At 51.6% G+C, this 27,702-nt stretch overlaps 1 protein-coding gene across 5 annotated transcripts; it reads left to right on the top strand.

Moving 5' to 3' along the window:
* Nucleotides 1-27,702, top strand: SHROOM4 (shroom family member 4). 5 transcript variants are annotated; one of them, XM_048514599.1, is made up of 11 exons: nucleotides 1-333; nucleotides 12,682-12,833; nucleotides 16,415-16,546; nucleotides 18,722-20,975; nucleotides 21,571-21,632; nucleotides 22,791-23,453; nucleotides 23,771-23,883; nucleotides 23,961-24,234; nucleotides 24,538-24,697; nucleotides 26,154-26,426; nucleotides 26,879-27,702. In XM_048514599.1, exons 1-11 carry the CDS (start codon nucleotides 163-165, stop codon nucleotides 27,146-27,148), a joined length of 4,524 nt encoding a protein of 1,507 aa, XP_048370556.1. In that variant the 5' UTR covers nucleotides 1-162; the 3' UTR covers nucleotides 27,149-27,702. The 5 variants fall into 5 exon arrangements, with proteins under 5 accessions (XP_048370556.1, XP_048370558.1, XP_048370557.1 ...); XM_048514601.1 differs by lacking the exon at nucleotides 1-333 and adding an exon at nucleotides 1,208-1,222; XM_048514600.1 differs by lacking the exon at nucleotides 1-333 and adding an exon at nucleotides 12,230-12,293.

The raw sequence follows: 27,702 nt of genomic DNA, 5'->3' as shown, positions 1-27,702 counted from the left end.
TAGCGCGGAGCGCCGGCAGCTCCGCCCGTCTCGCCCTGTCCCACCCACCGCCGCCGCCTCCGGCCCGCCTCCCCAGCCCGCAGACATCGTCCGTCCCGTCGATGCCGAGCGGCCGTCGGGTTGGCCGGGCCCGCCGTGTGTGAGGGGCTGCGGGATGGTGCCATGGCGCGCCCGACGGGGGAGGAGGCGCAGTCGCGGCGGCGGGAAAGCCCGACGGCCAGCCGGCTGCTGGTCTCCTTCCAGTACGTGCACGTGCAGCTGGGCGGCGGCGCGCCCTGGGGCTTCACTCTACGCGGGGGGCTGGAGCATGGCGAGCCCCTCATCGTCTCCAAGGTGAGAGAGGCCCGTGAGGTCCTGCTGGCGGGCTCAGGGGCTGTGAGGGCTCTGCTGCCAGCGTCGCCCCCGCGCTCTCTTACGCCCCCTCCGCCGCCATTTGGTTGTTTCTCCGGAGTTTAGTTGTGTCGGGGAAAGTTTTTGGTTTGAGTTGGGCCTGGCGAGGGGAGAGTGGTTGCTTTACTGCCTCATTTTTGCAAAACACCCTGGGGCGGTTGTACGGTGCACCCCTGTTGCAGACTAGCGGGATCCGGGAGAAGAGGGCTTGCTGGGGAGGAGGATCGCCTTCACGCCAAGAGTGCTTCCCCGGGGCATCTGTAAGCCCGTGTTTTGGCGACTGTTGCTTGCCCAGGTGTAGAAATAGCCATCCAGCCGGGGCGACTACGCCTCCTGAGCACCTCTGAGGACTGGAGTCATTTGTGCTTTGTCTTTGAACGATGGACTGAAACTACCGTGTCGCTTGGCTTTTCCCGCTCTGATAGTGGTGACTGTGTGGCAGAGCATGGTTGTTGCTGGCATCTTCAGACCTGAGGCCTTTGTGTTGTGGTGCCCTGGATAGAACTACTTACGTGCTGTCCCTGAATCCCAGCCCTCCATTAATTAAAACGGGTTCGACTGCGAATGCAACTTAGCAGTTGCTCTGCCTAGAGGTTGGCAGGCCATACTTCCTCATAAGCGCAAGCCCCCCCCCCCCCCCCGGTACCATATATTTTTCCGCAGGGTGGTGAATGTATCTTTTCCCGTGCCAGTCTCTGCTAGAGATGGCCTTTGGGGCTTGGCTTGCTGCACTGCCAAAAAGGGTTGTGCTCCTAATGCAACTTGCCAATTAAAATCAAATCCATCTGTGGCTTGGGGAAGACGGCTGGCTCGGCTCAGGCGGGATCAGAAGGTAAAAGCTGCCAGCAAGAATGTGGAGAGGGGTATGGAGGTCAAGAGCCGGCTGGTTTTGCATTGCGGTCCATGGAGGGTTGCTGATGGGATGGTTGGGTTTGAACAAGGGGCCAGTCCCTTTAAAATACTTCCTTCCTGTGTGAATCTCCTGCTACCCATCATGGCCTCAGCCTCTGGTTGATTGGCACTGGAGTGTGTGTTAGTTTCTGTGAGTAGTACAGCATTCTGTGTCCGAGGGCAGGCAACATGCATACAACTTAGGGTTGTCTGTACAGCAACTGCTAGGTCATGGCCTTTCTCAGTTGCAGATCCAGCCCTCTAGAATGATCTACTGGAGTGTGCCTTTGGTGGCCACATCCAGGAAAGTATGCAAGATTGTTCTATTGCAGAGTGTGTTTGTGCGAGGATGAATTATTCCAGCTGGCTTAGCTTTGTGGTTCTTTAAAATCTGTGCATTGTTTTTAAATGTGCATTGACTTTGGGGGTCTTTGCAGCTTGGATGGTTGATTAGTTGCCCCAAGTCCAAAGAAATAAGTCAGGATGTAAATTATTTAATTAAACTTCTCAGCTGGATTGGTGGTATTGAAGAATTCCTTGACTGAGCAAGAAGCTCTGATATGTACCCCCATCACCCTTTTAACTGTCAAAGGTAGCTTCACACCTGTGTCCATCAAATAATGAGTGTAATGACGAATAATCAAAGTTGGACAAAGCGCCTGTTGAGTTTTGAGTAGCAAAAAGGCATTGGGGCCCCGACGTGGTTTTTTCCCCCCCTAGACAAAAGATTATGCAGGAAGGAATGAAAGTTGCCAGACTGTTACTTGGGGTGGATCTGGATCATGGCTATCCATTTCTCCTGGTCTTCTCTTTCCCCTCTGGCTTTATGAATATCAGCTGTTCTTGGGGAAGTATTTTGCTAGTTTTAGGAGGAGAAAGGGGTGGAAATACATTACAGTTGCCTACAAATGGCACAGATGAGTTTCTGCTGGCCCCTGTTTGGCAGTGGCAACACAGATAAGGCAGTCTTGCTGGCATATACCATACCCTTGCACTGGCACCTTGACTCTGTCATTGATGGCTCCTGATCCCTTGCCTTCGAAGCTGCAGTGCAGATTTTGATTTTGCTTGATTTCTTTACCCGCTGTGCTTGCCCCAAGCTTGATTTCAGGCCTGCTGCTTCTCCTGTTCTCGTGAAAGAGGCTTTGTGCTGCACTTCACCCTTTTTCTCCCCCCACCTCCTTAAAACATTTCCTGAGTGTTGGTTTACCCAGTCTGTATTTGTTTTAAATCTCCCCAGAAACTCCTTCCTGACCAATAGGAGAAACTACTAACAAAGTGTTATGATAACTGTGTGGGCTTGTATATGCACCAGGAGTTCTTGCTGAGAGTAAGTGGGGAAGGGCCTGCCATTCCTACTGGCCTCTCCCTTGCGTCTGCCAAACTTAGCAATGTGGCGCTTTCTGCTCCTCTTTGCCCCCTCTTCACAGTTTGCCTTGTGCCTTGCTTTCCTGTGCTGTCTGTTTCAGTAGCTGAAAAGCCGCATTGGAGCCCTGTGGAGCAGGCCAGCCCTGTCTCTTGTAAGTCCAGGCATTTCTACCAAGCTTCTTGATTAAGGAGTTGGTCACTGTCCTGTCTTGTGGTTCCTGGAATAATGGATTTGACTTTCCCCCACCTTGCTGCAAAAGCTCCCTCTAGGGTTCTGCCTGAAGCATTTTTGCACATTATAAAGGACTGTCTAAGTCAGTTTTCAGAAGTCAATTTGATATTTGATTTGAGATGGCTGTATGCATGCGCGTGGAAGGTCCTGTAGCTCAGCAGCACAACACCTCCTTTGGATGTACAGAGTTTCAGGCTCAATCCCTAATCTCCCCAGTTTAAAAGTCTCTTTGGTCCCTTCCGCACATACAGAATAGTACACTTTCAGTGCACTTCGCAGCTGTGCGGAATAGCAAAATCCACTTGCAAAGAATTGTGAAAGTGGATTGAAAGTGCATTATTCTACATGTGCAGAAGGAGCCTTGGATGGCAGGGTGGAAAAAGACCTTTCTGTTTTCAAGGGAGAGACCCTGCAAGTTGGAACAAATGGCAGTGGACTCAGTATACTGCAGCTTTCTATCTTCTGGTCATTTATCTAGGGAGCAATGTCAGGGTTTTAAGGGAGAGCCCTAAGCATTCATAGTTGTGAGAATGGGCTTAGAAGATGATGGCTGAAATGTTCTGTTATCCTTTTTTTTAAAAAAAAAAAGTGCACATGTATGTTTTTAGTGAATATCCAATTTAAAAAATGTGAAGCTTCTACTTGCAATAGTCAAATTCCAATAGTTAAAAAAGCCTCAAAAATACTTAAACGGAGAAACAGTGTGTAACACAATTTTGGTTACCCACTTCCCCCAGCTATGGACTGATCTCCTCCCAGCATACTCTTTCTCCCTGACTGCTTGATAGACAGACTGTATGTGTGAAGCAGTATCAGCCTGAACCTGCTGGAGATGCTAGCACACACACACACTGTTGGATCGATTGATGGGCAGGGAGGGTGTGTGATAATAACTGGAAAGGATACAGAACTCTTGGAGGTGTTGCTGCTGATGTTGCACCATGACCCCACTATTGCATGCTTTTTCGTGTTGCTACGTGAATCTCTGTGGTCCCTTCCACACATGCAGAACAATGCACTTTCAGTCCACTTTCACAATTGTTTGCAAGTGGATTTTGCTATTTTCCACAGTCAAATCCAGCGGCAAAGTGGATTGAAAGTGCATTATTTTGCATGTGTGGAAGTGGCCTGTGTGAAATAAACTCAGGTTAGCAAAGCTTTCCTAACCATCTGTATACACCCCCAACCCACTTCCTAGATGGGCTGAAGTGGGTGGCTGTCTGCCAGGAGAGTCGGCTGGGTGTAGATCAGCCAGGGCCAGCCACAGTGAATCATTAACTGTCCTTGTTCCTGCACTGCCAGCTTTGGCATTTGGTTCTTGTGCTTGAGGCAAGGCCACTCCCCTGGGAGGAATGCCTTCTTGATGCCAGGACTGGATTGGTCCCTGCGGGAGGAAAGGAGAAGATTTCAGGTGTGTAAAGGATGACTTTTGTCTTTTGGCATCTGTGGAGGCCTATAAGTCACAACGGCTTCAGGGACTGAAGGCGAAACCTTGCTTGTAGTGCCTCGTCATGAGATAGCTTGTGTGCTGCAGGACCCACCTCTAGAAGCTGCATCCTGGAGGGTTGCTTGCGAGGGGCATGCCGGGAAGGGAATCTGCTTTTTGTTTGAGCAGGTCCACCTGGGCCAGGAATAGACCTCCCTCTGCCCCTGTGGTTGCTGGGATAGTTGTGAGAAGTGGCTGTTGGCCTCTTCCACACAGCAGAGCTTTTCCATTTTCCTTGCATCGCCACCTTGCATGTGAGACAGCTGCTGCTGCTTCTTCACAGCAACAGCTCTCCATGTTGCTCTTCATTACCACTGCAGGTTCAGGGGCCTTTGCAGCAGCAATGGAACATCCTCATGCTTGTTTCTCTCACTGTTTCCTTTCTTCAGTCCCCTGTCCTCCCTCCCTCCACCCACCATCAGAGGATTTAGGGCACAGCGGACTAAACAAGGGTAATTAACTTACAACTGTTTGAATTCTGTTTTTGTAAGCCCTAAAAAAAATTTGGTTAATGTGTGTGTGTGGAAGGGGGGGGGCAGCTGAAGGGAATTGAGGCAGGGAAAATAATGCTGATGTGGACTGGAGTATCCAAATTATGCACCTTCCCTTCGGTACTCCTTGCTAGGGTGCTTTGACTGTGATCTTTTGAATAGATCTCACCGAACCAGGTGTAGAAAAGGTCACAGCAAAGTGGGGGGAAATATGGAAGGAGGACTAAAAAAGAGAGAGGAGGAGATGATGGTCGTGAGGATGCTTCTCAAAACAGTTCTGCTACATGGGAGCCACAATGTACCAAAATATCTGTATGGAAGAAGAATTGGATGACATTTGAAAGTGAAGAAAGACACCTCTGGAAGTGAATAGAGCTGAACAGGAGCTGAACTATAGATCTAGAACGTCTCTCTTGTTAAGGGAATGAAGCTCAGGATGCCGACTGATGTCCCAGGTGGGGCTGGTCTTCAGCATGTAACTCCCACGCATTGAGTGGTTATTTCCTCTGAACTTGGCTTGTTTCTTCATGGTGGTATCACAATGAGAGGCGATGTGATATAGCAGCTAGTTGGACTTGGATTTTAGAGACCTGTTTCAAGTGTCTGTTGCGCTATGAAGTAGCCAAGGTGGCTTTGGACTAGTAGTTGCACATTCAGCCTGACCAACATCTCAGAGTATTTGTGGGGATAAAATGCAGAGGAGCCCTGAGCTTCTTGGAGGGAGAGGGGGATAAGCATAGTGTCTAAAATCAGGCACCAAATCTGGATCTCCTATATGCTTGGACTTCTTTGTGTGTTGTTTTTCTTTTAAGCCTAAACTGTTTGGTAAGTTTTGGAGAAGGCATTACCAACATCTTGATTAGATCTTCAGCCTCCTAGATGCAACCAGAATTCCTTCCTTCTTCCCATAGCTTCCTGCCATGTTTCCGTTTGCCCCAATCCTTTTTGTTTTGCTTGCCAGGGACCATCCACTCTTTTTGCAACTTGCTGGTCACTGTTGGGTTAATGAGCATACAGCTGATGCAAACTGGAGTAACTTTCTGGAATTTTGTATGTGCTCAAGAGATGCAGGGTTGAGCATGTGCCGAGTCCCTCTCAGTGGTGATGGAAAGGGAGTCCCTCCTATCTTTTCCTTGACAGCAGGATGGCAAGGACAGCTAGCATCTTCTTTGCTGTTCTGTGGCAAAGTCACCAGCTGCCCAGGCAAGAACAAGGGCCTCTTTGTGCCACAATTAGCCGTCAGCCTGTGAACTCCCTTTTTTGTGTGTGCTCTGGCCCGGCCCTTTTTCTTTCCCACTCCCTCCTGGAAACTGGGACCTGGTTTTGGGCCAAAAGACTTACGGCTCCTCCTTTCTCCAATTTGGCAGGCCTGGCCCTACCCATTTTGGTAGTTAGAGAACTCTGCCTAACAGACACAGGATCCATAATGTTGCTTCCTTTCTACTGCCCCATCTTGTACGTCAGCAGTGGCCGGAGGACCTGTTCTCTCTGCTTTCTCTGAAGAACAGCTCACTAATTATCTAAAACCACCAGTATCCAATGAAATTATCAAACAAACAAAACACAACCAAACCCAGTACAAAGCAGCAGCAGCAGCATCAGAAGTTAGAAACAAATATTTTACAGTCATAAAAAATGGAAGAGATGGAGTTAGACTAGGTCTCACTACTGGAAATAGTGTGGGTTTCAGTTGCTACTCTGGCCATGGAGTTCCACAAATTGGCTGCCACTCTTGCAAAGGCCTTTCTCATCTCACATCTGGCAGACAAGGCAAATGCAGTGGGGCTCTGAGGAAGATCTCAAATTCTGTGTAGGTCCAAACAGGAAAATGATACACTCTGGACTAATACTCCAGAGGTCAAGTCCAGCACCTGAATTGGGTCCAGAAACCACTTAGAAGCCAGTACAGATGATGCAACTCTGGCATAATGAGACCCATATAGCCAGCTCTCTCAGGACTGACTACCCACAGTGTCTGAATATTCTTCAGGTGCAGCCCTGTGTAGTGTATTGTTACAGTAGGCCAATACAGGGTATGAGTACCTGACCACTAACGAGTCTGGGGATCCCCATCATGGTTTGGTCTTCTGGTCTGGAGGGAGCCAGTCATGAATGAACAAGGGTTTTTTACTTCAATTTGGTCCTGCATTGTGCATCTGTACAGCCGCCTCCGATTGCATCTCACTTGTGGTGTGAAGAGCAGCTGCTGCCAAGCAGCATTGTAATCCAGAAAGTGGGGAGGAGGCAGCACTTCCACCCACAGCAGGGGGTCTATGAGTTCCAGCCAGCCGCAGGCCAGTCGTTTCCTGTGGGGAGGGGCGCACGTCTGCTTATCTTCTTGCAGCCTAATCTATAGCAGGAGGACAATGATGATGGATCTCTTTGTCTTTGTGAGCTCTTTTGAAAGTTTCACTAATATCCTCCCAACCTCAGACCTCCTCCTCCTCACCCTTCACAGTTCCAGACTAAGTGAAATTCCAGATTTGGCAGCCACTATTTAGAGAAGTTAATTAAATGCAAATTTGGATCATTCATTCCGAGCTCAGAATTCACGTCCCCAAAGCTTATCAGGTATCAGTTGGTTGAATCCCCGGCAGCATGTGTGGCAGAAGGTTCCGTTTCCTGTGCTCCCACCTCGGTTCCCTTCATCATGGCTACCTGAAGGCTAAGAAAGATGCCCTTATATCCTTGTCTTGGAGTGGGCTGGGAGAGGTTGGAAGTTATTGTCTTAGCCTTCCTGGGTTTTGATGCGCTCTGTTGTGCATCCACTGTTAATATGGGTGGAGGGACATTTGTGCAGCCCGGGTTTTTCTTTTCACTGGGGCAATGTGGGTGGGTGTGTGGTCTTGAGAGTCTTTTTTGTCCAAGAAGCCAATTGCTGCCTCTCTGCCACCTTGCCTGTTTCCCTGTGGAGATGAAAGCACTGTTGGCCTATAGAAATATTGGGTTAGAGCAGGGGTCTGCAACCTGCGGCTCTCCAGATGTTCATGGACTACAATTCCCATCAGTTAATTCACCCCATCCTGGCAGGGGGTGATGGGAATTGTAGTCCACGAACATTTGGAGAGCCGCAGGTTGCAGACCCCTGCGTTAGAGGCATCTCAGTACACAACTTACAAAATTAGCTTCTCAGGTTGCTCTGACTAGTTTAGATTTAAGTTTTGGGGCAGAACTGTGGAGTGGTTAAAAACGTTCCCAAATGGATTGCTGCTTCATGACTCCCTTTCACATAAATCCTCTATTTGCCTAGGGCTCTCCATGGAGCTGCCTGGCAGTTTCGGGCTCCAGCATTTCTGAAACTGCCCCATTCTTCTTCAATCTTTGTTTTTGAAACCAGGCTATTCCATGTATCTTGTTTTTGAGAGCATGGGGAACATTTGATAATTGATGTTCTTGGCACTACATCTAATTAGTAATTGCACTATGGGATTCCCAGACTCCCCAGATAGATGGAGCGTCTAGACACCGTGCCCCTGTTGCCGAGTCTTGCCTGGGCTTGGTGCCACAGATGGATGAACTGGCTTTTGGCCTCCTTCACCTGGGCTGTCAAGTACTCTGGCTTCTCTGTTCTTTGCCTGCCACACCCCAATGCTCCTGGGCCATTTGCGTCATGTTTAGAACCCCATCGTGGTACCTACAGGAGGAGAGGTATCTTGGACTCAGAAGGCTGCTGAGGCTCTTGGAAACTGGAAAAGTTGCCAGGCAACTGCAGGGGTTCTGAGAACTACGTTCCCCTTGTAGATGGGGATGGAGAAGACTTAGTGTGGGAACTTTTGACAAACTTTCAGAGAATCCTGTACTTCTCTGGGAGGCAGTTTGAAAACCTCTGGCAGGAGCCCGCATGACTGGGACTTCAGACATATGTGTACAGCCTCCGCATCCAGCATTTTTACAGTCCAGGCCTGCTGTTTGCTCCTCCCTAGCAAACTCCAAGCTCCCTGTTGCCTCCAGCTGGGATTTGAGGAATGAGAGCCTCTCTTCTTGCTCTGAGTGTGCCAGGCCCTCTGACTGTGCTGGCCGTCCCCATCTGGACTCTATTTCCGAAATGTGTCTGAGATGCATGGGATGCAGACCCAGAGTTTAGAGCAGAGGGTTGTTTGTTTTCTTTCCGATCTGAGCTCAGCCCCTCGTGGCATTTGGAGAGAATGTGCTGATTTTGTACATTAGCTGTGCTCCGTGCGTTTGGAGCTGCAGCAGACATGTAGGGAGACCGGGGGCATGGGAGAACCAGCAGAGGCTAGGTGGGGTGGTGGGATCACGGAGAGGGGAAATTGGAAGGGTGAGACATGCTTCCTTTTCCTCCAATGGAGTGTGCTCTGTTTTCTGCAATTGAGTGCCCTCAAGCTGCAATTAGGCTTCTTGCTAGCAGAGCAGAGTTGGGTCCCCATCAGAATTTGAGTGAAGCATTCTGCGATCCACTGAGCCCGGGCATAGGTGTCAAACTCGCGGCCCTCCAGATGTTATGGACTACAGTTCCCATTATCCCCATGCCAGCATCATGCTGGCAGGGGATGATGGGAACTGTAGTCCATAACATCTGGAGGGCCACGAGTTTGACACCTGTGCTCCTGAGGGTAAGGCTAACTTATGGCATATCAGTTTGCCATTAGAAAATGATTATTTAAAAAGAATGACTAGACTTTGTAATTTCCGGAAAGTGGGAAGGTGATGGTTTCCCAGCAGTTCGGATGGTGAAGGAGACTTTATTTTCATAGTCTCTCAAATAACCACTTTATAAGGTATAGATAAGAATCCCCTATGGATGTTCAGGAAGGGTGTATCTTGGAAGAGATTTGGAACTTTTTATTCCACACCTCTATAGGAAGGTAAACAGTTCTTGCGGACTACCGTAATGATTTTGCCTTATTGGCAAACCTGTGTTCTTAAGATCTGCCCAACTATTGCGGCTTAGTTTCAAAATGTGGAACTGGACTTTCACTGCATTTAAAGAATGCTGCTATGTTTGTAAGAGGAGGCAATTCCACTGCAAATTGCTATAGCACTGATAAATGACAGATTCTGTATTCAAAGCCCCAGCACATGTATCTGTATGTGATTAACATACCTCGGGAGGTTTGGGGTTTTTTACGTTACAATTGAGGACAGGAGTCCTTGGCTGCTGGAGTTCATTTGTTGGTTTTAATGCCAGGTATTCCTTAGCATTAGCAAGCCTGCAGAACTTGCCGTTCTGGAGATGTTTTGAATTTAACAATTCTGAGTGACAGAGTATCTCCCATATACGTTTGTTTAAAAATGGGTCTCATCCTGTCCTTTTGAGTTTCTCATCAGTTGAGATTCTGATCTTAAGAGAAGCTGAGGGGTTTCTTGGGGAATTTTGTAATGTTAATCATGTGTTTTAGCTCTTTCCAAGGAATGGTAATGCTTGAAGAGTTGGAGTGACTGTCCGTTCAGAATTTGTTCAGCAGAATTTGTTCTTTGTTGGGGATCAGTGGATGGTTCCACTCTGTGGGAGAGGGCAGGTTTTTCTCCTCCTTCATGCAGTCTGGACAAATTACTCACATTACTGTGCCCCGCCACTCAACAACTTTGCTTATTAAACCCTGTTCTCTCATTCAGAAGTGACGGGAGTCCATCGGGATTTGAAATCTTGTCGCAGCCTAGACAGGCATCTTGCCTACCTCCATAGCTTTGAGAAAGTTTCTTGACTTGTACATATCCCAGGATTAACTGTGGGCGGCAATTCATGCAGCTTCTGAACTATTTTCTCAGGTGGCTTCTGTCGTTGGCCTTTGGGTTGGCTTAGAAAGGCTCTTCCCATGTTAAGAAGCTTCTCAGCATTGTGTGTGTGTTTAAAAGTCTCAGCAGCCATAATTGGTCAACACGTGCCATGGCCTTGGGAGAATCTTAGTTGGATGTGTGTGAAGTTGGATACTTTGGGACTTGTGTCTGGGCCAAGCTTTTGGGGCCTCGTGGGGTAGCCAAGCAGATGAAGAAATGCTGGCATTTCTTTAGTGCCCTTCAGTGTTTGTAGATTGTAGCAGGGATCTGCTAGGTTAGAAGTGGCATCTCTCTCTGCAAGGGCCCCAGATATTAGCCTGTCCCTGCAAACCTGAGGACAGAATTGGAGAGCTGAACCTACTAGCCCGGAGGGGGTCTTGTTTCCAATCAAAGTCATCAATGTTTTGGGGGTATGCCTGACCACTTGTCAAACCACATGACTTAGTGGTGAGGTCTCCATTTGCGCTCTCTCTCTCTCTGTGTTTTCCCCTTCCTGCCAATCATCCATTTTTCCTACCCGCCAATCATCCATTCTGTTAGCCAGAATGGTTTTGGCTTGCACTGCTGGGCATGGCTTGAGCATGGACTCTTCCGGCGAGCAGCATCACAAGGCCTGTGTGGGTTCTGGACAGTCCCACTGGCATTTTGGCAGCACAATGGGCCCTTGTGTTTGCCAGGCCGCGGGGGAAGCAGCTGAGGGAGCCCCCTTTGTGTTTCATGTGACTGTGACGGAGAAGGGTGGCCAAGCCCAGCTCTCTGCCGTGCCTGGTTCTGTTGTCCCAGCTTGGTCCTGGAGTTGTTGCTGTCAGAACCGTCTCCTCAGGGTCCCTGCTCTACAGCCAGGAGGTGAGGATAGACTGTAGCTTGTTCCCTTGTCAAAGGGGGTATCCAAGAGAAAGGGGACTATTTCTCTCTGGGTAAGGTCAAGAAGATGGAAGGCTCCAGAGCAGAGGGGAATAGTTTCTATTGGATGAAGAGCCAAGAAAAGGGGAGTTTATTGGCCCCTAAATTGGGAGGTGATCTGGAGTTGAGAGAGGTCACAGGTGAGCTGTTTGGGGAAGGGAGGAGATTGTTCCAGCCCCCCATCTCTCCTGTGGGTTGAGGGTATGAACAGAGAAGTAGGTAAAGAGAAACCTGATCAGAAACATCTCCCTTGATAAGCCTGAGGACTATTTTAAAGAGGATTATTTTTTGACTGATGAACGTTTTATGCCGTTTTTGTGTTCTGGCTGAGGTTTTATTAGTGTATTGATATGAGTGGGTTTTCCCCTATTTATCAAAAATGATGTTATCATTCTTTGTATTGTTGCCAACTATAAACATTTTTCTGGAGTGGTGGTATCTGGGCTTTCTAAATAAAGGTTGTTAGATATCAGCTGCAGAAGAAAGGAGGGGTGCATTGTTGCCTGGATGAGAGACTGCCCTGCGATGCGGGATGGTATTTGGTGGCACTCTCTGTGGTGTTCCATTCTGTTAAAGCTCTTCCCTGGACTTGCTGCCAGTCGGGCACAGGAGAATTGTGTGTGGCTGGGAGGGGGTGGGGGGGAGTTGGCTTGTTTGTTCTCTTTAATGCTAAACTAAGCAATTTCCAGCTGGTATTCATTTCTGCCTCACTTTGGAGGAGAGAGGTTGTGCCGCACTAAGGGGTTGTTGCTTGAAGCATGACCTGCTTCTTGGGAAGAATGCTGCTATGTTTGTAAGAGGAGGCCGGATAGTCTTTCTCCATTTCCTTCTCCTTGGCTCCTTTGATGGGGGCTGCCGCTTGCTGGGCAAATTGGGGAGTGCCTGGGGGGGTGTTGACAAGACCTTGAGCAGGAGCACAGCCTGCCTGTTTGCTCTCACAAGCCAGCACGGTGGTGTGGTTAGAGTCCGGGACCAGGATCTCAGTGGGAATCCCCACTATCATGGAAGTCCAGTGGTTGACCTTCGGCCAGTACTTTCAGTCTCGCCTGCCTTACAGGATTGTTGTTAGGATAAAATGGATGATGGCAGAACAGTGTTGTAGGCCACTTTGGATCTCTGTAATGGAGAAAAGTGAGGGATAAGTATCTAAATGAATTACAGTTGGCCTTCTTTTGGTTCAGGTGGAGGATGGCGGGAAGGCAGCCTTGTCACAGAAGATGCACCCTGGGGACGAGCTGGTGAACATCAACGGGACCCCGCTGTATGGCTCTCGGCAGGAGGCTCTGATCCTCATCAAGGGCTCCTACCGCACACTCAAGATGATCATCAGGAGGTGAGAGGTGCCAGGCAGCTGGAGCAGAGTCAAGAGCGGACCAGACTTTAGCTAGCCCAAGGGTATGCAACCTGCGGCTTTGCAGATGTTCATGGACTACAATTCCCATCAGCCGCTGCCACCATGACCAATTGGCCATGGTGGCAGGGGCTGATGGGAATTGTAGTCCACGAACATCTGCAGAGCCGCAGGTTGTAGATCTCTGAGCTAGCCCTTGGAGAGGTCCCCTGTCCTGTCCTTTTACTGCATCAGCTCTACTGGGCACTGCAGTTGCAGAAGCGCTTGCTTGGTGGTACTTGAGTTTCCTGTGATGCCACAACAAAAGGCCAGTCTTTTCGGCTCCCCTCCATACCTTTCCTGTGCCATCTTTTCCAACTCCCTTATCAGATTCTGGAATCCTTTGGCTGAATTGCTGCTGCCCCCTTGTGGCAGGAATTAAGATTTGTAGACCGAAACTTTTATTGGGGATCACAAAAGCAGCTCCCTTTCCTCCGTCCATCCAAATTCGGACACCATCTCGAGCGGGCTGCCATTATCCGTAATATAATAATTTAGAACTGCTGATACTGCTGTTCTGCAACATGTAATAATTGGACAGATCTGAGATATAAAGTAGATTTCTTTGAGGCAGCTGCTGTTTGTGGGAAAGTGTGTAGACTTTTGAACTTTGCAGAATGTTGTTCAGCACAGCAGCAAGTTGAGCTTATTCCCGAAATAGAGATCGTAATTATAGTAATGCAGAGATGCTTCCGCATTATGTGGGTATCATAAGATCTCTGGTTTTTTTAAAAAAAAGATTACAAGGTTCACGGCAGGAAAGGAAACATCCCTTCACCAATTCTTTCTTAAAGACTGTTCAGGGAAGTTTCTGTCTCTCTGTGAATTTCTTTCTTGGCCACCCTATATATGACTTAAAAGTCACAATCTGCCTTTCAGTATGGTCTCCTGCACTGAGCCAGAGGATCTTGCTGTTAACCTTCACACACATGTGTGTGCAAATACCTCCGCGCACCACAGTCCTTGCTGGCAAGGCGGAGGTGCCTGTCTGGATAGCTGCAGGGCTGTCTGATCCAGGTTAGTCTCCCTGGCTTTGCCCTCCTCTCCTGCCCAGCCCTCGCCAGCAAATCCACGCTCACGAGCATCCAGGCTTCTTTCGCCCCAATCTCATCGCTTCCAGCACAGAGTTGGCAGTGATCTCACCCTTCCTGTGCTCTGTCCCAGCCGCTTCCTGCGTGGGGTGAGTGTTGAGGCTGAGCCAGGAGGCGGCTGTAGTTGTTCCACTAGATGGAGTTCTGGAAATCCCCCTGCCAGTCCAGAACTTGAGGGGAGTCTCCCTGTTTTCAGGGACCTCTCAGTATTGGGGACAGCAACAGCCCCTCTGTAGAGCAGCCTGCCTCCTGCTGTAAGTAAGAGTGGCTAGCAGGTGCTGTGCGTTGGGGACTACTGGAACCTTTTCTTTCCCAAGCAGGCAACCTGGAGTTCCTTTCAGCCGTGGGTCTTGCAGCAGGATGACTGCTGCTTGCAGAGCCAGGAAGCCCCATTCCCCTGGGGGGTGGTCTCCGGCCTCTGATATTACCGCCGTCTGCTCCGTGTGCAGTGTTATCTCTCTGCACATCACTTCCTCCCCACTTCCTGGCTGTGAGGGAATGAGAATGGCTTCTCCCCCTGGGAGTAGGGAGGGGCCAGGAAACCCCTGGCCAGTAAGGAGCCCTTCCCTATTGGGCCAGTTCCAGCCCCTCCAGGCTGAATCTTCCCCACAACTTCCAGCTGTCTGTAGGCAGGAGCGCTGGAGCGCTGTCTGTCCTCTAAGCAGTTCCCTCCAGCCTCTTCCACTTCCCAGTGACAGGTGAGTGTAGACAAACCTCTGCCATCTACCTTGGTTGCATCTCTTACATTTTGGGGAAAGAGGGGAGGTTTTCTCCTGTGCATTTTGCTGTAAACAAACCTGAGCATCAGAGGACAGCAGGGACCCTTCTTTCCCCTTTAGTAAGGTTTCCAATACAGACTTTCTCATTCTGCCTGGACTGATGGAGCTTGCAGGTACATGCATGCAGGTCCTCAGCTGGTGGATTCCAAAGGCTCCTCAACAAACCTCTCTTTTAAGCTGTCCTTGTTCTACTGATAGCGTTAACCTGTGAGGTGCTGGAGTATTTGGTAGTGAAGAGGATGTTATGTCTTCCCTGCGTTGATCTCAAAATACACTGCAGCAATCCCTCCATGCCTGGATTGTCTTTGGTCTTCTTGGTGCTCCGTGGTTGGGTTGCATGGGCGAGGATTAGCCAGCGCCTACTCTTATGTTGTTCCCCACTGGTGTAGCGTTCTAGTTAATGGCTCATAAACCACTTGAGTGTGATGGCACATTGTGGTCTGGATTGAAAGGATGGATGACTTGTGTGATGGTGGAGAAATAGGTGTAGCTATAGCAGGCTGCTGGGCAGAGTAGGTGGCCTTTAGGAATTCCACCCCTCCCAGTCCTATGGGAAGCTGCACACTTGTAAGTCCCTCATGGCAGCAATGAAGCATCATTCCTCAGCCAGGGGTCCCTTTATCCTTGTTCTGCTAAGAGCCGGTGACTGTCACCTCTTGATGGGACCTTCTTTGAGTTCTCTGATTCCTCCTCCTTGTTACTGTGAGTGCTGTTCCTCCTCTCGATGGCTGTTTTTAGATGAAAACTTAGATTCTGAATGTTCCAATCACAATGCTTCCCCCTAACGTCTCTCTTCCCACTCCAGCTGGCACTATTATACTCTGCTGGAATCTCAGGAAAAACATTTTGTAAAAATGCTGTGGGGGAGCTTTTTATCTGGGCTTCTGAGATTCCCTTAGGTTTTCATCAGCAACCTAGAGAGTGACAGTTTTATGGACTTTGGAGGCAACATGCTGTTGCACGAATTGGAGCATTTTCTGTAAATGCATCATCAGTGAACAACCTGGCTGGGTCCTGCAGAGAATGCAAACTTTTCTGGCTGCAGTTCACAGGACAGTAGGGCAAGGTGCCAGGGGCTGGGAATGCGGCATAGGAGTGCTTGGGTGGGAAAAGGAACTGAAGACAGCCAGGGTTGTGGGGCACAGAGGGGGGCCCAGTATGCAGGATTTTTTGCTGGGGTGGGACCCAGTTAGGTCTGGACACTCCAGGTTCCTTGCCTTATGAGCCAGTGTGCTGTAGTGGTTAAAGGCAGGTGTACTCTAATCTATTTGATTCCCCTCCCACTAGAGCTGTGGAGGCTTATCTGGAGAACCAGATTAGCTTGTGCACTCCAACACATGTCAGCTGGGTGTCTTTGGGCTAGTCACAGTTCTTTGGAGCTCCCTCAGCCCTACCTACCTCTTAGGGTGTTTGTTGCAGGGAGGGGTGAAAGGAGATTGCAAGCCCCTTTGAGTCTCCTTATAGGAGAGAAAGGGGGGGATATAAATCCAAACTCTTCTTCTTCTTGGTAGGTCTGGACACTCTAGGTTCCTTGCCTTATATCAGCTCCTCACTATACTTCCCTGGTGTTGTGTGTGTGTGTGTGTCTTTGGGTAAGGGAGTCTTAGTGTGCCTTCCTCCCAGTAATGTCCTTTTCATTCTTGCCACTGGGCAGGAGGAACGTGCCCGTCATCAGGCCTCACTCATGGCATCTGGCCAAGCTGTCCGAGGTCCGGACTGAGACTGCCACCATGCACTTTCCTGCAGATGCCTTCAGCCTCTCCTGGCACTCGGGATGTGACACCAGGTGAGTAGACAGTGGAGAAGGGTCCTTGTGCCCATGCGTTCCCCTCTTAGGTACAGTATTCATAGCAGCAAGAGGGGCTGAAGATGGGTGAGTATATTCAGGAGGATTAATCAGGGGCTCAGACGGTCTGGTGTCTGGTTTCTTTGACGGCCAGAGTAGTTCCTGGCTATTCCACCCCCACTCCCCATGTGTGTGTTTTCATATAAATGCAGAAATGTGTCAGGGTAGTTGGGTGGTCATCTGAGCCTCTCTTTGTTTGGGTTTGTACCTCAGTTATCCTAGACAGCTGCTTTTTTGCTGGATTTGTCATCAAGCCAGAGCTGGGAGCTCTGTGGCTGCCCTGAAGGGCCACAGGATGGATTGTGTTGCTGGTTAGGTTCAGTGCTGAATTTCCTAGGGTGCTGGGGAGGGGGCTGCCTACCCCCTCCGTGCTCTCACTTGGCGGTTCCTGTGAGCCTTGCCTGGGAACTCAGAGCAGCGTGTGGCTCGGCTTCTTCATCAGGCTGCTCCATGACATGAATGGGTCTTGTTGGGGAGCTTCTGCGGGGTTGATTTGCACCCTTCCTTCTCAGAGCTGTTGCTGGCCCCGGGGCAAAACCGTCCCCATGGTGCGAGCTGAGCTGAGCTGAGCTGGGCGTGGGGCACGGGCTGGAGCTGGCTCCCTGGCAGCTGCTTGTTTTGGGCTGAGCTTTCTCTCATCTCCTGTCAGGAAGGGAGGCGGCTTGGGAGATTCTCCGGCTGCCAGAAAAGGAGGTAATGAATTCCAGATCTCTTGCCCAAGTGAAAAGAGCTGGAGCTGCCAATTCCGTCTGGTTGGCGGGTGTGGCAGGCATGTTGTGTGTACTCTTCTCCCCTGACCTGAAACGGCTCTTCGGGTGCTCGGGATCACTCCTGCCTGCCTGGATTCTGAAAAGAGACAGAAGCCACAGCAACAAGGGATACTGGGGCAGAAGTTGCCTTGAAAAGGAAGACTGTCCCCCTGCAGGGCCCAACAAAAAGGATGTTCTATAAAGAACAAGTGGGACATGGGGAAGCATGATGCCCGGGCGGGAGGGGGGTGGGGTTGTCTCCAACAGGTAGCTCATGAGCTCCCAGTAGCTTTCCAGTACCTCCTGCATCCACCCCCACTCCCCATGTGTGTGTTTTCATATAAATGCAGAAATGTGTCAGGGTAGTTGGGTGGTCATCTGAGCCTCTCTTTGTTTGGGTTTGTCAAACTGGGTGTCAAACTGAATTGTTACAAGGATCAGATATGAAACAAATGTGACGGGGGTGGGGGTGTCTGCCTTGGCTGGGGAGTCCCCAGCAGGCCCACTGGCCCAGAATATCTCTGTGGGAGGTGGTCAACACTGGAGGGGGGGGTTGCCTCATCTGGAGAGCCCAGATCAGCACTGTGAGGGTGGAGGTGGGGCTGCCTCAGCTGAGGAGGCTGCAGTGAGGGCAGCTGGGGGTTGGTGGGATCCAAGCCTTCCTGTGAAGCTAGTGTAGACGTCAGATCCTTAGGGACTCAGGCATTCACCATACCAAAACTAAATAGGTCCAGGTGTGTTCAGTACTTGGATAGGAAATTCCCTGGGAATTCCCATATACACTCTTGAAATTCCATAATGGTGGAAAGACAGATTAGAAATAGAATCTGTTAGTAATTCCGTATGTAGCAGTGTAGAAGGGAATGATTTGTCCAGCCCCCAAATTCTGTCATCGCTTGCTTTTTGAGGCTAGGGTGTCATCTCAGCAGGATGACCATCACATGGCCCAGGTGCACCTTTGGGACAGGTGGTGCTGCCCAGTGAAGGACTGTTCATCCCCAAGGGGCAGGGAAGCCATCAGAGAAGCAGCTCCTGGCCTTTGGGGCCATCCTCCACGTTGGGCAGCTGGGATCTTTTCCTCCTCCTGTGCTTCTCCATTACTGGCTGCCAGCATTGCTTAGACCTCCTTGCCTGCCACCCATTTGAGGGTCTTTTCCAAAAAGGTCCTTTTAAATGGAGATGTTAAACATGGGCTGTGGTGTTGTCTTGGCAACATCCTGGCAGATGACCACCGTAAGTAAGGGGAGGGTGGGAGGGTAGTGAGCTAGACTGCAAAGTGCCCTGAGTCAGCTGGGACAGGATTCTGCCCTTCTGAGCTTGAGTGGTCCTGATCTTGGGTGGTGTCTCCTCTTCCCTGCCCCTGCAGCGACCTGTCCTTGCCGTGGAACCCGCTGTCGCGCCACTGCAGCACTGACAAGAGCAGCTCCCTCGGGAGCATGGAGAGTCTGGACCAGCCCAGCCAGACCTACTACGAGGGCAGCCTCTCCCCCATTGACCAGGCCATGTACCAGAACAAGCGCGACTCTGCCTACAGCTCCTTCTCGGCCAGCTCTAACACTTCCGACTCTGCCTTGAGACCCGAAGAGAACAGCTCCGCTGAATATATTCAGCAAGGCCAGCTGCCGGACCCCCGCTACCTGCAGACGGGCAGCGAAGGTAGCGAGACGTCGGGCGCCGTCAGCGTGCCTTCCCTGACCGGCCAGCTCAGCCCCAGTGCAAGGCCAGCCTCCTGCACTCAGGAAACTCACTTTCCCAGCTCTGCCAAAGCCTTTGCCCCTCCGCAGCCCCCTGTGAGGCAGGACAGCCTGCGCGCTTGCAACCCCTCTCCAGCCAGCGCAGAGGTACGGGGGGCTTTGCCTCAGGCCGATTCTTTGCACCCAAAAGGCAAGTGGACCTCAGACATTTCTCTCTGTGTGCGTGGCAGAGACCCTGAAGGGATCTGCGGGCAACTGGCCTCTGCGAGCCACACCAAAGAAACCCTTTCCACCGACCAGTACTATTTGCTGAGCTCCCACGCAGACAGACACCTGCCCATGGAGAGAGGAGCGCAGAGCATGGAGTCACTTCTGAATGAGGAGGGAGGGGTTCCCCCTCCGGAAGAGCCTGCCCAGCGTGCGGACAGCAAGGAGCGTGAGGCTGAGCGAGGCGGCCGGAACAACCTCTCTCCCTTTGCTTGGAAGGCTTGTTGGTTGGGCCACCTGGCTCACCGGCACAGTGCCCCTGAGCAGCTGTTGGCTGCCCAGTTGCAGACTCTGAATGTAGCCCATAGCCAGGAGGGACCCCACTGGACAGTTTCTCCACTGCATGTGGAGAGCAAGACAACCAGAACCCAGGAACCACGGCTGATTCAAGGCCACAGCAATCAGAGCCACTCCGGTCAGGAACAAGAGTCGGACCTTTGCCCAGTTTCAGGGGAAGGGCCTTGGTCTCCCGAGAGCAGCCGCACCATTCAAGAGAGGCCCAGGAGTGCCTCGGTTGAGTTTCCGCCTTCAGGTGACACCCAACCAGGCCTCAAGGCTGTCCCCAGTACAGATGCTTTAATGGAAGGGGGACGAGGTGGTGAAGGGAGGCAGCCCGTCGTGAGGAAGGGAGGCTCGGCTCAGCACCGCTCGGCCCAGATGCGCCGGCACAGCGACCGTTTTGCCACCAATCTGCGCAACGAGATCCAATGGCGCAAGGCCCAACTCCAGAAGGCCAAAGGCTCTGCCATACTGCTGTGTGGAGAGGAGCCGGTGCAGGAGACGGAGGAGCCCCCCGACAGCCCCACTGCTCCTGCCCCCTCTCCTCCTCCTCTTCCTTCCCCTCCTCCTGCCCCTGCTGCTCCACCCCTCCCAGCAGAAAGCAGGCCACACAGAACCACCGGTCCCAAGCGCTGGGGCTCTGAACTGAGTGTGCTGCAAGGAGCGGTTGATCCCCAGAGCCCCAGCAGGGTGCCTTCAGAGCCCAAGTGGAAGGCCCCCTTGCTAGAAACTGAGAAGGTCCCAGCAGCCCTGCACCTGCCCTCTGGGGGAAGAGGCCGCTGGCGGTGGTCTCCGGAGCACAAATTGCAGCCCCACTCTCAGAGCCCCCAGGGGCCGGGGCCAGGCTCACCATCGCGGCCTGCAGAAGAATCTGGCCTCCTGCCTTTTGCTGACAGGCGGAAGTTCTTTGAGGAGACAAGTAAGGCTCCAGCCCCCGTGCATGCAGCCTTCCACCGCAGCAGGCCCGGAAGTCTGCATCCAAGAGAGGTGGACCCAAACTCTTTCCAGCCAGTGAGTTCTGAGCACAGGGACCAGCGCCGGCACTCCATGGACCACTCCTACGGCTCGCCGTCCTCCCCTCCCATCTACCCGGAGTTCCGATCAGAGGTGTCTGGGTTTTACAAGCCACTGGCCCGGCACAGAGACTGTGAGTGTTGGCGGTCCCTTCCCTGTGCTTGTGCGACCCGAGAGGCCTGTGCCTACTGCTGTGGGGAGAGATGTCCCGCCTTGCTTCAGAGGAACATGCCAGCGCCATCCAGCCATTATGCCCACCACTGCCATCATCGCCCCTGGGCCCGCTGCACTGACTGCTGCTGCCCAGCTCAGCACAAGCTCCTGGAGGAAGGAGGTCCCTGGCAGGGCAGGAAGACCTTCCCGCAGGTAAGAGGAGTGCGTTCAGGGTGCAGTGCTCACGGTTTGCATGTACATGGTCACTTGACTTAGTTATAGTGGGGCTGGGGGAGGCTGCTGCTGGCCAGAATAGATGCTTTACTTGGCTAACCCTGTGTAAGAAAAGCAGATGAATCTGATGGAGGACAGGATCTATTGAGGGTAGAACATTTCCCTAGGGGACAGGTAAGTTGTAATCATCACATGTGGCTTACAAGCTACCTGGGGTATCTGCTTTTGCTCGGGTTTTAATGCCCCAGAGTCAGGGGTTGGGGGTTATGCACACTCAGTAGCTCCCTCTTGCCCAGGGCTTCCTCTCATCTGTGAAATCCCTTTCCCTTTCAAAGTGGTGGGCTTAGCCTTAGCACCGTATCTCTCAGCTCACTTGTGGCCCCACAATCCCCAGCTCTGTCAAATGTAGAAAATCAGTCAGGTCACTAATAAAGGTGTTCTCCTTACAATGAGTAAGGATAGGCTTGTCTCTCCTGGACTGCCCAGCACCATCACCATAGTCCAGTCTGAAAGGCAGCCTGCGAGAAGAACTGTGTCCTGTTCCATCCCCTCACCCTTTGGTTCTTCTTTCCAGGAATTTCCCGTGGATAACTGGGAGCCCCCGGCAATAAACAGAAAGAACAGCCAGTCAATGAGGTAAGGACAGGGCGGGGAACACTTGCCCTTGGGTCTCCTGGGGCGGCAGAGAATCCATTTGCCTGCCACAGATGTCCTTGTGGTGCTTGTGGGGTGCTCCTGCCTGTTGAATTTGCTCATAATACAGAAGAGGGCTTTCCATCAATGACCACCGTACCAATGACTATGTGGCCTGAATGCAGTTTTGGGCACCAGCAGCCCACAGAGGGGATTCTTGCGGGTCAGAAGATAGCAAAAGCACTACTTCCCATTCCTGCTGAGCTTTGTGTTTGCCATAGCTGCTCTTCTGGGAGGGTCAAGAGGCAGTTCGCTTTGTGGATAAATACTGCATCTTTGTGGCATCTGGCACATGGCACAAACCGAGGCCAGTGGGGACCGTTCTTTGGATGCCGAGAGCCACCCACAACTCCTCCTGCTGTTGGAGGAATATAGTGTGTGACTGGAATGATAGCAGCCAAGAATGCAAAACATGAACAACCTGTGTGTGTGTGTGTGCGTGCTTGCGTCTGTCTGTCTGTCCACACCACAAAGGAAACAGTGGAGCCCAGCAGAAGATTTGGGAGGGGCCCCTGAGCAAAAGAGCCTGACTTGGGCCTAGTATGTGCAGGAGGCCCTGATGGGCAGAAGGTCAGAACATCTGCCAGTGAGCCCGCTGAAGCCCGCACAAGGGCCAGAGAAAACGCATCCTCCCTCTCCACATACACACGCACTCGCAGCAAACATTCAGAAGATTTCTTTCCCCTCGTCAGGCTTGCCAGACATTATTGTAATGTTGCTGCTGTGGGTTGACAACTATCCCTTTGTGTAGTTGAGCTGTTTTGCTCAGCTGGCCTCATGACCAGAAGTCTGCTCCTGCTGTTAATTCTTCGCGGAGGAACAGTGACCACATTGCAGGGCCAGCTAGAGCCTCGCTTAGCTCCCGGCTGTAACTAATGAGCTGGCATCCTTCACAGAGCTGGCTTTTGATTAGGGAAGGGAGGATCTTTGCCAAAGTGAACTGAGCTAATTGAGGAGTCCAGTAGCTGAAGTCAGACTTCTGGAACGGGCTGGGAGTCCTAAGCTGTGTGCCTCGTACAAAGCCTGGCGCTGCAGGGGCTGCCTGAGCTGGAGAGTCCCAGCGTTGCTGCTCTCTCAACTGTGTCCTGGTCTTTCTTCCAGCGAGCTGGCACAGCAGAAGATGGGCTTTGTGAGGGTAGGACCCTTCCGGGCCTGCTCAGAAAACTTTGAGCCAGAGTGGGCTCCTTTCTGCCGGGCTGTGTCCACTCACAGCCTCTCTTGGGATGGCGAGAGGCCAGGCCGAGCTGTGGAGGAGGAGGAGGGCGCCTACGAGGAGGGTGCCGCTGAACCACGCAAGCACCCACTGCGCGAGAGGGCGTATTCTGAAAGCCATCTTTGCGGGGAGTCAGGCAGTGCTTCTAGAAGACAGAGGCGAGAGGCCCCACTGGCCAAGTTGGAGGAGTTGCCTTGCATGACCAGAAAGAAGGGGCCGCCCCCTCCACGACCCCCACCCCCAAAGTGGGAGAAGTACCACCCACGCCATGCCTTCTGCCACCAGCCGCTTTCCACTGAGGCTGGCCTGGCGGCAGTCCCAGAAGACTCTCACGCCTCCAGCCAGGACAGCACAGCAATGGCCAGGCAACGGTCTCAGAGCCTGCCCCTGGAGCAGCTCTGGCATGATGTGGCCCGGGACCCCCAGCCCAGGCCTCAGGGGTCCCCTTTGCCCAAGGAGCAGGGAAACCTTCACTACTATTGCCGTGGCTCACCACGTGGGACTCCAGAGTGGCCAACTCCAGACTTGGGTGGCGAGAGTGACTCTTCCAGGCAAGTTCCAGGGATTTTTATGTCCTATTGCTCAAACTCCAGGGAAGGATGGGGGGATAGTGCTCCAGGAATGACTGGCTGGGCAGGGTTGGGGAAATCAGTGCCCGGGGTCTTTACATATTCTGTTATTGGGTATCTTGACATGGGCAAATTGCCCCTCTTTGGGGAGGTTCAGCTTGAACTATATTGTGGCTGTAGCAAAAGTTTCTGTTTGGAAATGACAACTTGGGGGAAGGGAGCCTGCAGTACCTGTGCTTGTGAAGATGCAGTGTTGTTAATCTGTTTCTTACCCGTACCTGGTTGGTTTTGTGTTGAAGGCCAGCGAGTTCCCTGGCAGAGGAAGCAAAAGCCGAGCTCTCGTGGGATAAGGAGCAGAGCGCAGCGTCTAGCAGAGACCCAGAGCAGCCAGCAGTCAGCCCCTCCAGTCTGTGTGAGTCACGTTTTGTCTCGGGATTGCCAATGCCCTGATGTCCTTTCTCCTGACTGACACGATGTCTCTCCACATAGGCTCCAAAGACTACGAGTCCATGCAAGCGGGTGCTGGAGGAGACGGCTGTCATCCAGGCACAGCAAGTCCAGCACCGCCCTTCCACCTGAACTCTGAAGAGCTGATGAGGGATGTGGCAGGCAGGGACCGTTCTCTGGCAGGTGTGCTGAATCCATCCTTAGGGCCAGTGACAGCAGCCGAGGTGATGAGCGACCTCTTCTCCCCCGGCAAGTGCGAGATGTGGAAGAGGCAGGACTGGAAACCGCAGGTGGCTGGCAAGGAACTTCCTGAGAGGTAGGAACTGCTTGGTGAGCTGAGACTTGCAGATAGAAGCACCCATGTTTTTGGAAACTGAAAGTGTGGGGGTTGCTGGGGAAGCAGAAAGTTGTCCTACCTGTGGAACTGTTTTGAGTCTTGTGGGACCCTGCCTCAACCTTCCCTCATAGCTGAATACGTGGACATAGGGTTCCCCTGAAGGTGTCCCCGAAAGATAGGGTTTTGTCCAACCTTTTGCTCCCAGTTGTGCTGAGACTTGGGTCTTCTGGCCCCTTGGGGTCACACAGAATTTAGTCTCTGTCATGCTCTTTCTTGGTGCAGGCATCCAGCTCAGCCTGCCTCTCCAACCTCAGCAGGCACCACCTGTTCAGCCTATTACAGCCTGTCATCAGGAAAGGCCGAGTTGCTGAACAAGATGAAAGAGCTTTCAGGAGCCAGTGCAGAAGAGGAGGAGCCGGACCACGATCTGGCCCAAAAAAAGGTAAGAGACCCTGCTCATCCGGAGAGCGAATTGTCTGTCAGAGATCATTCTCTCCTGTAGTCCCAGCAAATCTGGAGAAAGAAGCCCCCAGTAGAGTCCAGAGGAGGAGGCAGGCCCTAACTTTGCTGACCTGTAGCCCCATCTCTAGGACCTCATGCTACAAAAATCTCTAGGACCTCATGCTAGTCATGGGGAGAAGCAAAAAGCTTGTAGGACTCTGAAAGTCCTACTTTCCTCCCTTCTCCCCTAGGTTTCTGGCATGATGTATCCAAGCTTTGCCCCACACACTTTGAAGTCTGCCTTGTTGCAGCCATGAGGGCTAGCAATGCACTCTTTTTGGACAGTGTATGAAAGCTGGGTGCTTTTGGGGCGTTGATTTCTGTGCCCATTTTCTGCAGCTGTCCTCCATACTTTTGTATGAGTCCTCCCCTTGGGGGCAGGGGTGGGGAGGATGCCGGCATGAAAACTTTGCTTTAAATCTTGCTGGAGTTAGCCTGTGGATTAAAGCCTCCTGGGGCCCCTTTTCTCCCATTCAAGTTGCTAATGTATTTTTGCTTCTGCTGCTTGGGACTCGGCTGGGTGTGAAATGCCCACATCTGTCCCATTTGGGGAGTCCCTACTGGGTCTGGCTAACTCTGAAGACCAAAGCATTTCCCATGCTGACCTTGTGTATGAGTGTGTAAGTGAAGGAAGCCAAAGGATGATGGTTGGTGTTAAAGCAATTTGTGCATTACAAAAATAAGGGTTTTTTAGTTGAGAAGAGAGTAGGGCAGATTTTAAGACCCCCAGAGGTGCTCACCAAGAGTCAGAACGAGTTAATTCCCCCTGCTTAAATTTCACCTCCCACGTGTTGGTTTTTGGTCTTTAAAATATTAATAGCTACACGATCGTTTCCAGCCTCCAAGCCTGATTTGATATTCCATCTCAGGCTGAAGGATAGCCTTGTGTGTCTCCTAAGCTTGCCTTTTTCCTTCAGATTTTCATCAATATAAATGTATCTGATTAAACAATAGCCCAAGATCACCTGACATAATAAGGGCTTGCCTGCCTGCCAGTGCTGCACAGTCAGATTGGTTTGAAAACACTTGATTATCATGCATTGCAGTGTCATGAAAACTTTGGGACTTGTCTCTCAGAGGGAGGGTATGGAGAACACGTCATTAGAGATCCTAAGCAATTACAGAACTTCCACTCTGGTGGGTTGGTAGCCAGTGGCTAAAAGAAGTTCAGAAACTTCCTTTTCCCTTAATGCTGCCCCACCATGCTTCTAATGCAGGGGTGTCGAACTCTGGCGCTTCAGATGTTCATGGACTACAATTCCCATCAGCCCCTGCTGGCATGGCCAATTGCCATGCCAGCAGGGGCTGGTGAGAATTGTAGTCCATGAACATCTGAAGTGCCAGATTTGGACACCTATGTTCTAACGGCATCCTATTGTGGCCTCTCCCTTTCCCAGGTGCAGCTGATTGAAAGCATCAGCCGGAAGCTGGCGGTGCTGCAGGAGGCCCAGCGGGGCTTGCAGGATGACATCAATGCCAATGTAATCCTGGGCAAAGAAGTGGAGAGTCACGTCAAGGGGGTCTGCAAGCAGCACGAATTTGAGAAGTTCCGCCTCTTCATCGGAGACCTGGACAAAGTAGTCAACCTGTTTCTCTCGCTTTCCGGGAGACTGGCCAGGGTGGAGAATGCCCTTAGCAACCTGGACTCTGATGCTCCAGAGGAAGAAAAGGTATGCTATGGGCAGGTAGGGTGCAGTTATGGCAGCTTGTAAAACCAAAACACACCTACCAGCTGGTCCTCTTGAATGGAAGAGCATCCTGTTAGCCAACCGGTGTCTCTTTCCTACTACCTCTTTATCTCAGCCTCCTGTAATTCCAAGCCAAATCAGAACAAATAATTATGCAAATGTACCTATAATCTTTGAGATTATGCATGGAGGGTTTCAGGACTCTGCTGTTTTGAATAGGGGGAGAGGAGTTCAGGAACCATCTGCCATTGTTTCATAGGAGAGGGGTGAACAGAAATGCCTGATGCTTTAGGGGGGGTTGGCTAGTTTTGGGCTCTCCCTAAAATCCTGTTCTTTGGTACCTCCTCAGGCAGCCCCTTACTTTTGGCTGACTACTTGCACTTCCATGCAGGCACTTACCTGTCCCCTCCTGTTTCTCTTCCCCTCCCTACAAGCTGGCCCTGCTGGAGAAGAAGCGTCAGCTGACAGCCCAGCTAGAGGATGCCAAAGAGCTGCAGGAGCACGTTGCTCAGCGGGAGAGCGTGGTCTTTGCCAGCGTGTCGCGCTGCCTGCCCAGCGAGCAGCTGCAGGACTACCAGCATTTTGTGCGCATGAAATCAGCGCTCGCCATCCAGCAGCGGCAGCTGGATGACAAAATCAAGCTAGGCGAGGAGCAGCTCCGCTGCCTGCGTGAGAGCCTGCGCCGGGTGCCCTGGGACTGCTAGCGGAGCCCTGCGTGGTGGCCTCCAGGAGGGACACGCCGGGAGGAGGCCTCCCATGTGCCAAAGGAGTCCCCCCTTGGAGAGATGCCGGCTGCCCTGCCTGTCCTGGACTGCTTGCCATCTGCTGCCTTCTCGCGCTCAGGATAATCCTCTTTGCCAAAGACTCTGCCATGCCAGAAAACTGTATCACCTTCTTTCATGGGGGAAGGAAGGGCTCACCAAAGTGTCAGGACTCAGGCTGTGTACCTGGGATGGACGGTTACACCTGCTCAAAAACAGGATGGTGGGATTCCTGGAGCAACACTGGAAGGGCGATCATGGGGCAGTTCAACCTCTCTCCTAGACTTCTATAGGCTGTGCCAGGGAAACCAACTCCTTTCTGCCCCGTGTGGTATCTGCATTGCCAAGCAGAGGGCAAAGGTGCCTGCAAGCAATTGTGTCCTCTCAACCTGGCTGTGGTTCCACATCTCATGTGCCTGATAACACTTGGGGCTCTCTGTTTCTCCTGTTCTATTTATTTTCCGAACTAATTTTGTTTATTAAAAAAAGGAAAGAAA

This window comes from Sphaerodactylus townsendi, linkage group LG13 (genome assembly GCF_021028975.2).
Source record: "Sphaerodactylus townsendi isolate TG3544 linkage group LG13, MPM_Stown_v2.3, whole genome shotgun sequence".
NCBI classification, from domain to species: domain Eukaryota; kingdom Metazoa; phylum Chordata; class Lepidosauria; order Squamata; family Sphaerodactylidae; genus Sphaerodactylus; species Sphaerodactylus townsendi.
The sequence above is the reverse complement of the archived record's forward strand: the minus strand, read 5'-3'. Positions and strand labels throughout refer to the sequence as shown.

What these genes read in the sequence shown, in the direction of transcription:
- SHROOM4 (XM_048514599.1), top strand. Translation starts at nt 163, where the DNA reads ATGGCGCGCCCGACGGGGGAGGAGGCGCAGTCGCGGCGGCGGGAAAGC. An exon ending in CACTCGGGATGTGACACCAG is followed by an intron (nt 16,547 to 18,721) that starts GTGAGTAGACAG and finishes CTGCCCCTGCAG; the next exon opens with CGACCTGTCCTTGCCGTGGA. An exon ending in AAGAACAGCCAGTCAATGAG is followed by an intron (nt 21,633 to 22,790) that starts GTAAGGACAGGG and finishes TCTTTCTTCCAG; the next exon opens with CGAGCTGGCACAGCAGAAGA.